We start from the raw sequence: 11,243 nt of genomic DNA on the forward strand, positions 1-11,243 counted from the left end.
TAGATATCATGTCATACATAATACTGCCTATAGCATATGTATATGGAATGCAAATCATAGTTTCTATCTCTTCATTAGTCTTAGAGCACATAGACTTGGATAGAGTCACACCATGAGACACTTAGAGGTATCCTTTCTTGGACTCCTCCATAGAAAATATCCTCAATATGGTATCAATATATGTGGATTGGGTGAGCCCTAACATCTTTTTCGTTCTATCCCTGTATATGTATTCCTAATATATAAGATGATTCACTCATATCCTTCATGGATTGAAACGTCTACTAATTTAAAATAAGGAATTTTTTTTATAAAGCTCACTTTTAGAAAACAAACATCTAAATGTTTTATAGGCAAGCAACACTACTGAAAAATATATCATTTAAAAATAATCGTAAATAGTTGGCAAGTTAAAATAGTGCAGTTTAAAATGGTCAAGCTACCCTAACAGAATAAACGTAAACATAAAAGAGTAAAAATCATAGTAATCATCAACGTATCAAAACCAGTGTATTAAAATGCTCATGTCCTTTCTAATCTCAAAAATCTTAATGTGCGGAAGAAATGTGGTACTCGGGTCGTGCGCTCACATCCAATCCTGCCTACTCAAAATTCGGCACCTCCAGTCCCCTCGTCGACATGCTCAACTGCATCATTCACATCTAGTGAGTTTAAAAACTCAACACACCTGTACCGGAATAACAAGTACATATACATAGCACACAGCAATGAAAAATATATTGTTATCAACTTACCTTTCATGAACTTAAAAAGTGTAAATGTAAACGTGTCATATGAAATCATAACATGTCAAAACAGCTCATCGTATCATCATATTCTTAAACATTGACTTTAATTGAATCCAGTTCCTTAGTTGTGACCTTCTTATCAGCTTTATCGTTTCATCATTATACGATGTATCCATCAACATAAAACCATGGTATCCGGAGGCTGTCGGACATCAGCGACAGTATCAGTGTATCACTCATCCACTGTGCCTAGACCTCATCATTAGCATTTACATATACATCATAAGCATTTACATATACATTGTTAGTCACAACTAATTCTCATACTTCAAAACATCATCATTTTAATTACTTATCAAAATCATGCACATACGTAAATTTTTCATGGCCCAAATTCTGATTCCATGTATCTAGTTCACTTACCTTCGTGTCTGCAAGCATTTTCTTCTCCCAATTGATATCAGTTATCAGCTGATCTTGTACTTATCATATATTTTTCATGGCCCAACTTCTGATTCCATATATTTTTGTCAAGCTTAACTTGCAAGTCATCATCACATAATTGACCAATGCTTATTAAGTTCAAGTAGTCCTTCGAAATGAAGCACATTGCGAAGCTCGGAGATTCCATCCTCGTTCAGTGTTTCTTTTCCATCAATCATCCCTTTTGCACCACATCCAAGATCCTTCGGCAACCCTTTCATTCAACATAATCAAAGAAGTGGTCTTTCATACTTATCATGTGGTGTGAGCATCCACAATCAAAATATCAGATATCTGCTGAAGGACCTTGTGCGGGGCCGGGCACCTTGAGGTGCTTCAAACACAATATTCTCAATGAGCTGCAATAGCTCGTGTTCTAAGAATATAAACACCGATTAATTAAATCGAGTTTGTTTTTAAACTAAGCGAAAAATACTCGAAATAATATTTCGTTAAGAAGACTGATCGGTTTTATATCTTGTGCAACTGAATAACTGAAATATGGAGAATCGGTTCTGGCTTATATCAGTTTAGTTATGGTAAAATTGAACTGGTATCAGCTGAACTGATCAAATCACTTTAAAACACAGTTATGCAGTTAATACACAAGATATGTTTATGGATGTTCGGAGACTTTAACTTCTCTTACGTCACCCCTTCTACCACCTCGGATAGGATCCACTAGAAGACTTTGATTTATACAAACTCTTGTGCAAACCCACTCAACTTATGACTTACTCTACTGCCTAACTGTACTTCTAGTCTAGACTAAAGACAACACCTTACAGCCAACACTTGTTTAACGTCTATGTGTCAAAGACTACATACACAACTTTTATGTCTTTGTGCAAGACTCACTCACCTTATTTTTTTAAGCTTTATTCTCTGTATATGTGAGTGATTGTGTGTGCGTGTGTGAGAACTGAACAATGAATACAACAAGAATGTGTGCTCTCTCTTGTTCTTCCGCACTTGATCTGTATATATCGGTCTTCACTAATCTTCTATTTATAGGCGCGAGAGCTTGATCGTACAGTGACACTCAATTATTGTATATGTTCAATTTGAATCTATTCTTCGAAATTTGTCTTATACTTTCCGTCAATCATTCTAGAATGTTTTGTCTTTAAGCTCTCATTCAACGTTCATTATTATCCTTTGACTTGAAAAATTTCTTTTGTACCTTTGTGCACAGTTGAAATTCATTTGGATAAGCTTGTCTTGATCTGCAACTGATTGGTTCTAACTGATGTTTTGAACTGTACATCTAAACTGATCTTCAGTTGGGCTGATAAAATCAATTGACTCGTCAATTGAACTGTTTTCACTCTTTCAGTTGAACTGGTCAGCTAGGCTCTTCATCAGATGAACTCTTCATCAGATGGTCAGGCTTCTGAAGGTCTTCTGCTGAACCATCTAACAGCTTGACAATCAGTTGAACTGTTTGTTGACATTTCAGTTCGACTGGTTCAACTGTTCGTTGACATTTCAGTTCGACTGGTTCAGTTGTGCGATCAGTTTGACGTCTTCAGTTTGCGATTTTGACACCTCGTAACTTATATCATCTTTGCGCACATAGGTTAATTTATCTGTAACAAAATAACAAGTTTTGTTAACATCAAAATCAAGATTGCGAACATGAAATGTTCAAACATCTGCAATATTAGTTTTTAAAGAAATATCAATAATAGTGCAATGAATTTCAGTCTTAGGTACTCAAATCTTCTTTATAGAAGTTTTATTGTTGGTGGCATTGCATTTGGTGTTGTGTGACAATTTGTGCAACGTCCGATTAGTCTCCAAGTTCATGTAGTCTTCTCTAAGCTTGAAACATGAAGGCTTGATATAACCAGGTTTAAAACAATTGTGACATACAAAATGACAGTCTCATTCGTTTAGGCTTTTGAGCAGCATCTTCCCTCATGATTTGTAAACTTTTAACAAAAAGAGTGACTTTGGGTGGAATGACAGTATCGACACTTCATTTCATATAGATAGTTGGTTGTGATTTAGAGTTGGATGTGAAACCCAAGATTTGAGCTCAACTCATCCTTTGGCCCAAAAGCCATATCAATATACAAGCTCAATTATATTATTATAAATACTATTATATCAGCTTTCCATATTCACTGTCTACGTACAAAAATGTTTCTACCACAAAAACTCTCTCTAGGAAGATCATGAAGGTTCTTGAGGCGCTCTTGGAATCAACCCTCCATTCAAATTTCATAGTTGATTAAGTAAGTATAACGTGTATTTTTATGACATTTTCACAAAGTTATTTTCGTAGTATCTTAAATTTAAAAACCATGTTGTTCTATTGCATGAAAATGTTTAATAACAAATATTTTTGGTGATTTCATGATCTTGTTTGTGACATTTTCTAGTAGGATAAAACTAGAAAATTATTATCTAGTATGGGGAGGTAAGTGAGACATTCATGATCCAGTCTTGAGAGTTAATCTAGATACTATGATCCAATATCGGAAGTAAAACCATGTATTATAATCTAGTCTGGGGAGTTAAGCTAGACATTCATGATCCAATTTGGGGAGTTAAGCTAGATACTATTATCCAATCTAGGAAGTTATGCCAGATACTTATGATTCAGTCTGAGAGTTAAGACATATATTTGATGTTTATTATTTTTTTAAAGATCTACTTGTGAATAATTTTAATAATATGATCTAGTGATATATAAAATATTATGATGTTTTTAATTTATAATGTATGAAATAAGTGTCATAATATATTGATTTAGTAATGTGAGATTTCTAAATAATTAACGATTTTTAAAAAATAAAATATGACATATTTTTGTCATAAAAAGTCAAAATGATTTGAAATTTGGAGATGACGTAGAAAATTAAAAAATATAGAAGTTTCATATTTTTTTGTTTTGAAAAATTTGATCGTTTGACTGGTCCAAATGGATATATCGGTCTTGAAAATGTTAAATATTATATATTATATTATTTATTAATATAATATTAAAAAAAATTACACATAACAGATAGAGAGTTAAGAGACATAGAAGAGATAATAGAGTTTTGATTTTCTTTTCGATTTTGCAACTTATCGGTTTATCCAATATACCAACCGACTTCAGTTTTGGGATCGTTAACATAAGGTTTTCGATTTGAGGTATAAATTTTATATTTTTTGTGACGTTTGAAATTCTGGAATAAACATTATAAATTGTTAAATCATACCGAAATTGGAAATTGTTGGAGAGTGTATGATTTTACGAAGAAGAGAAGATTATAGTGATGTTATTTTGAATTATTTCTAATTTACTATAATTAGATATTTAATCATTTAATTAAACTTCAGAGTTTTTTGTTGTTTGTTATTAGTTCTAATTATATATTCGGAGTCTTCGAAGCATAATCTATATGTTGATATGAAGTTTTTGTAGTTTGATAGGGATTTTTATATAGCCTATTAATTGTTTAATTTATTAGGATGTATTTAATGTTAGTATTGCTAACTAAATACACCGGAATATTAATTGTTGAACAATGAAGATGTATGATTGATTTTTATATTTTTGTTGAGTTAATTGTTGTTGGCTGGTTGTCCAGAAACAGAAATAGTGAAGGAAGTATTCATGTTATGATTTCAGTTATATCTTATGCAGTTGTTGATATCACTGTTATGTATTACGATGATAATTGTTGTGTATGCTCAGACTTTGGAGACTGTTTTTATTGGACATGTTACATGACTAGTGCTGAGAGATGATATAGGTGAAGGATCAGGCGTGTCTAGTTAAAGAGATCTTGTAGTTGATAGTAGATAGAGACAATATATTTTGTTATCTTATTTGAGTTGTGTGTGTACTTATTATGATGTTTCTGCTACATTAATGTAATGGTGTGGTGGTTGCGTATATCTATTATATTATTACGTCTTCTAAAAAAAATTATGCATATGACGTCACATATTGTATGATTACGTGGCGAGAATTGGTGCACCAAACTTGAAGATATGCTTCCTACAATTACTGAATGACGACCATATCACCCACACCTTACATTTCTTTTCAGATTAGAATGAGATAGAAGATCAAGAACGGGCTGAATTTTGGTGATGGTGATTTGTCTAGGAAAATATTATTTCTTTTGTAGTTTTGACATTTATTTTGAATAAGTTGACCATCTTGTTTGGTTTTTATTGTTGGGTTGTAAGACAATGAATTTATTGAATTAAATTTATTTTAACTTTAAAATATTTGTTAAGGCTTACTGTTTTTGGTTAATTTAATTATTGAATTCCAAGAAAATTGTCGATGTTCACGCCATGCACATCGGGACGTGACATTTTAAGTATATCAGAGCATAAGCTCATGATCTTGACGGGGATATAAGATTTAGCATTTAGCACAAAAAATGTTAAGTATGAATTGACATTTGAGATTTGTTGAAATCTGGATTTACATTTTAGATAATGATTGGATTGACTAGGCCTGAATTTTTGGATTTTATAGTTAGACAAGGATTCATTTCTTTTTAAAAAAAAAAAACAACGAAAATAAAATGGCATGAATTGTAATCTAATGGCAGTTGTAAATATATGATTTTGTATAATTTGTGCTGGATTAGGATAGAGACGTAGGAAAAAATAATAATAAATAAATAAATAAAATGAAATAATATTATAAAATAACAAAGACAAAGTTATGATTTTCTATAATTTGTGCTGGATTAAATCCACCCTAATCTGTATATGTAATAAAAAAATTTAAATATAAATAATCCACCTTTAACTTGTTTCCATAAAATAAATTAACATAGAGGAGCCGCCGTGATCCAAACAGGTTGGCATGGTTCGGCCCGACTTCAAACAGACCACTAAAATCATAACCCAATCCGTCTATCTTTTCATGGCAGACGGACGCAACCCAACCCGTTTTGATGACTCTGAATAGCATTCGGAACTACTTTGAGTGCTCTATAATTTCTTTGAAGGCAAATGAATATTTTACAGTAATCGACAAGGAACAACTTGAAATCCAATTCTTGAATTTTTCAATCACACAAATATTGATCAGCTGTTGCTCTTCAAAAATCCCATCGCTAGTAAAAACTCACGTAAAGCATGCCCACAAATCAAGCTCTTCATATACCCGACAATTTTTCGAAGACACGAAGGAAAAAAAAAAGAACACACGCTACAGTGCATGAATTATTTTCGAGCCCCTAAACCTGATTTTTTGAGAGGAAAACAGAAGGTACAAACGGTTTTGTCGGCCACAACAGATATTTCGAACACAGCTGCGCAATGCAGGAGGCTTTGAAGGCTGTGGAAGCCAAACAAGGAGGCAGAGAGGATTATTGTGTCAGTGGAACAAAGGATTTGGAGGGGAGAGAAAATATAACATGGGGCTTAGAACATGAATACTATCAAGTCCGTTAAATTTAAAGCACGGCTAACGGAAGGGAAGAATTTTGGGTCATAAATCAAAAGTATAAGGATGATTTTGGCACAATGAATACATTGGGGACTAAATCGGGACATCAAGCAAACAATAGGGATGATTTTGTGCATTATCCCTAGCATATATGTACAAACTAACAGTACAAATATTTGTAACATCAACATTACTAGGCAGACACACCGAAGTCTTATATGTCGAAGATGTGTAAAACAAACTTTATCTTAAGGTGTTATTGATGAACTCTCCTCTTGCATCCCATGGACGAATTTCAAATGACTTTCCAATCATACTGCGCTTCTGATTTACTGTCCCATCATCACACTTGTACTCTGGGAAATAATCAAGAAACGTTTTGTTTCCCATGTCATCTACTCCATTGAAGAGAAAACTCCTGATAATTTCCTAAACAGTAAAGTGACTAAGCAAGTTAAGATGTCTCATCTACTAAATAAAAAACATGGAGAATTTGATGCTAATGATCATAAGTTGATACCTTAGCAAGAGTCTCCCCGATTAATCTTCTCAGAACTTGATGACCTGGATCCTGAATTTTCAGAAAGTCATCAGAGTTTCCTTCAAAAAGCACCATCGAACACACATGTTTTGCTTATTTGTTTAAATAATATCGTAAACTTAGGAATTGACACTTTTGTTACAAAACAAATTCAGATGCGTTCTTCACATCTAAGAGCTCATAAAATTTGGGTTGAAAAGTGTCTACAGGCGGTAAAATTATAGGATTTCACGTGCGACTAATCAGGAAATACTCGGCTTTGACTCGTAAGTAAAGGCTTGAAACATTAAATTTATTTTTCCCACAACGTAATGGCAGCCATATATACCATCGACAAAATCTCCCATGCTGGTGAATTTTGAAGTACAGCTGAAGATATTTACTAATAAAGTCTGTTTTTTTCCTTCAGAAAACATCTATTGGAGATTGAGAGTCGAAGTTCATGCATAAAAGTTTCAAATTAACTTAGCCGAATCTAGACGGCATTACAACTGAATCTCTCAACGACACATTTTCTATGCTAACTGAAAAAACTATTCTATCAAAAGCAGTATAAAAATTGATAGCAGATAATAACAATGTAATGACACATTTTCTTTGGTAACTGGAAAAATGATTCTATCAAAAGTAGTACAAAAACTGATAGCTGATAAAAACAATGTAAATCAAATCCTTTAAGTCGTATAGTACAACAAGCGATGAGTTTTGATTGCTTTGCCATATTAACAGCCACAAAAGATAGTGGGGCGATTATTAATGATCAACATGCAACCATCAAACACAATCAACTTTGTCCAAGTCTACAAAAATGGCTAGGAAAAACACGATCGCCTGCAGAAATAACTGTTACACAGACCTTTTCTGCTCTCCAGGTAAGATATCTATGTTGCCATTCAAGATTGATAATAATTTGAGGGATTTCGGTTTCCCCAGATGCCCGCTCCATGAGTTTCAGCCATGACTACGAGGCAAGAAGGAAATAATCACAAAGGCCAACACTTTAAACATCCAAAATTTCAGTTTAACAATGTATACATATATCGTCGTCGTCGTTATCATCAAAACACATTCCCGCTAGTTACAGGATCGGCTATACGGATATTAGTTCTCCAAACTAAGCGATTTTCCCACGTGTCATCGTTCAAACCAAGATCTATGGCATCCTCCTTAACCACCATTATCCAAGTTTTCAATTATATATATATATATATGTCACAAAAATTATTTAAAAACATCGAGAAGTACCGTGAGATAATCCTTGAAAGCGGAATATAAAGCATGGTGCTTGTCTTGGCAATGAGAAAATTTGGTCCATATGACAATTGGTGAGAAAAATTTCAAAGATTCAGGCGTAATCTTTCCTCCCCAGGGTAGTAGCTGCATGAAAACAGTGCTAAATCACCATATTTCATTTTAGGTGGCTGAAAAATATAATACACAAGGAACTTTGCAACTGAATCGTAGCTAGTAAATGTTGAACTTGCCCACCTCAGAATACTCAAGACCAAGAGTAATTAAATTTTTATAGTACTTCTCCTTGTAATCTTTTTGACTAATAACATCATGTAATGGGTTGAGGTCCCTGAAAATGGCCAAGGAATTTGCTAATGCAACAAGATTTTGTCTGATATTCAGAATAAAACTAAATTATCAAACACGTGCAGTCAACATAAACTGAAATTATTTGTTTCTTAAAAAGACCAAAAAACTGCATGTGAAACATATAACATTCTATAATTGCATATATCGCCCATGAAATGAAATCAATTTTGCATAAAATTGCATTCTCTAATTGCATATAATTGAAACATATAATTGCATTCTCTAATTGCAAAAAACTGCATGCGAAACATATAACATTCTCTAAATAAAGCAAGATTTCAGGAATCATTATATGCTTGCCTCTCAGAAAGGTAATTTGATAATTTAAAGAAACTATTCAGACTTCTTACTTTGGGAGTCAGATATTTATGATCCTACTTTCAATTTTGAATCTAGTCGTAGGAAATGCCATATCATAGTGATGAATTAGTTTAATTTAATTAAAGAGCAATAAATTTTACTAGATTTTCAACTTGTAGCAGAGCAGCTCTATTTTTCTACAGATTCAGTAGTACATGATCTAACAAAGTGTCAGTGCGAGTAAATTCCATAATCTCGAAAGCTATAGAGAAAAATATGAATATTAAAATCGAACAAATAAAGCCTTTTGTAGGGATAAAGACAACGAGAGGATGTCTGAAACTTACCGAGAGCATATTGTTATCAATTAAAAAACCACATTTTAAAAAGGACTGCTTACAATACAACTATATTTGTGGTAGCAGTGGTGAAAAAGTTGGCACAAAAAATTGGAAGATCGAACTCTGGTCTGGGGAACACAGCAAAATCCAAGACCTGAAACATTGTTTCAGACAAAACTCAATCATCATCACGAAGGGAGAAATTAATCTTTGAAAACTTAGGAAATGTTTCGGGAATGCAAATGGTAATTTATTTTAACTACCACTCTTCTAATAAAGGAAACTTGCAAAGTGTTGGCTTCAAAGTCCTTGTAAAAATAAAAGCGTTTGAATAAACCTGCAACCCGTCACTGCCTTCAATTGATAAACTCCGGAGTAGTCTAATTTTAGGTGACTCAAATGCGTGCATTTGAAGCTGGGCTTTCCCGTCCACAGCTGTCAACCAATTGAAGTTCTCCTGTAGTAATTAGAATAGACACAGACATAACTCGTAGCCAGAAACTAGAAAAATTTAATCAGCAAAGGGGGTCATCCGCACCTGTAGAATTGAGGGCTTCAAATCGGTGTACTTGTTGGTTTCTTCCAAAGCAAAGTGGATGAATTTCTTGTAAGAAAAAGACTCTCCTGGTCGAACCATACTGTGAACACCCGTGCATTTACGGAAAGCAGAGGTACTTGTACAACTGAAACTTGCCATTTTTTTGCGGTTTTTAGGGTTGATACCGCCCTTAAAAAAGAAGAAAGAATCAGGCGCTCAAGTGTGTGCGGCTGGAAAATGGGGATCGCTTGCTTTTCTGAAAAAACAGAATTCTTGGTTCCGGTTTGGAATCACGGCCCCCGTCAATATATACACCAAAGTTAACCGATCATTTTTGAAAAACATTCCAGCTCACACATTTTATTAAAATTAAAATTTAATGTTGAAATATGTGTTCTATCTTCCAAAAAAATGAGGACAAAAACAAAACACGAAGCCATGATTACCGAAATTGTTCTAGCTCCATATACTTCAAAGAACGGTAATTTTTAAATTAAAACGTAAAATAAAAAAAAGTCAGAAAACCTTTCCTCGACGATTCTCATTCAAAAAACATTGTCACCGAACTTGATCCTTTACAACTTCAAACTTTGTACGTAGCCACCCGTGACAAAAAATGGCTGATGCATTGGGGAACAAAAATTTAGACATTTATCGCAAACCCGAAGTAGAATATCATATTATATTTGTGAAGAAACAACTTTATCAAAAACACCAAATAAATTAAGACAAAACAGCAGGAATTAATTTGATAAAAAAAATATTTATTTTACCTAATTATTTGTTACTTAACAGAGATAAGTGTGGAAAGGGAGAATTTAAATTGACTAACAGAAAGCTCGGTCACACTCCTACTGCTGCAAACCACCGTAATTTTGGTCAAACCCTTTATTTATTATCATAATCTACAAATTTGAAATATTTTCCAATTAAAAAAAATTAATACATGCAATAAAATAAATTAAACTATATATCATAATCTACAAATCTGAAATATTTTCAACACTTAATTAATTGATCTGCGATATAAAAAATAGTAATCTGAACAAGATATATAATAAGATTCAAAATATGAAATCTCGAGTTTGATACCTCAAAAACGGGAAGATGGTAGTCGGAGAAGACACAAACACGGCAAGATAGAAGCGTGACAAGAAATCGTGGCGAAAAAATGAGCAAGAAGTCGTGGATAATAAAGGCATGTCGCGACGATTTCTGACAGAACCGTCGCTACTAGCGACAGATAATAAATACCGGCGCTATTTAGCGACAGCTA

At 33.3% G+C, this 11,243-nt stretch overlaps 1 protein-coding gene across 1 annotated transcript; it reads right to left on the bottom strand.

Annotated features, from left to right (window-relative positions):
• Positions 1-6,751: 6,751 nt before the first annotated feature.
• LOC140809579 (phytochromobilin:ferredoxin oxidoreductase, chloroplastic) lies at positions 6,752-11,119 on the bottom strand. Its single transcript, XM_073167257.1, has 9 exons — positions 11,060-11,119; positions 9,968-10,156; positions 9,767-9,886; positions 9,489-9,583; positions 8,675-8,768; positions 8,432-8,563; positions 8,043-8,147; positions 7,166-7,216; positions 6,752-7,074 (listed from the first exon to the last, which is right to left on the bottom strand). Exons 2-9 carry the CDS (start codon positions 10,124-10,126, stop codon positions 6,889-6,891), a joined length of 942 nt encoding a protein of 313 aa, XP_073023358.1. The 5' UTR covers positions 10,127-10,156; positions 11,060-11,119; the 3' UTR covers positions 6,752-6,888.
• Positions 11,120-11,243: the final 124 nt, after the last annotated feature.

Source organism: Primulina eburnea, chromosome 13 (genome assembly GCF_022965805.1).
Source record: "Primulina eburnea isolate SZY01 chromosome 13, ASM2296580v1, whole genome shotgun sequence".
In the NCBI taxonomy this organism is placed as follows: Eukaryota; Viridiplantae; Streptophyta; class Magnoliopsida; order Lamiales; family Gesneriaceae; genus Primulina; species Primulina eburnea.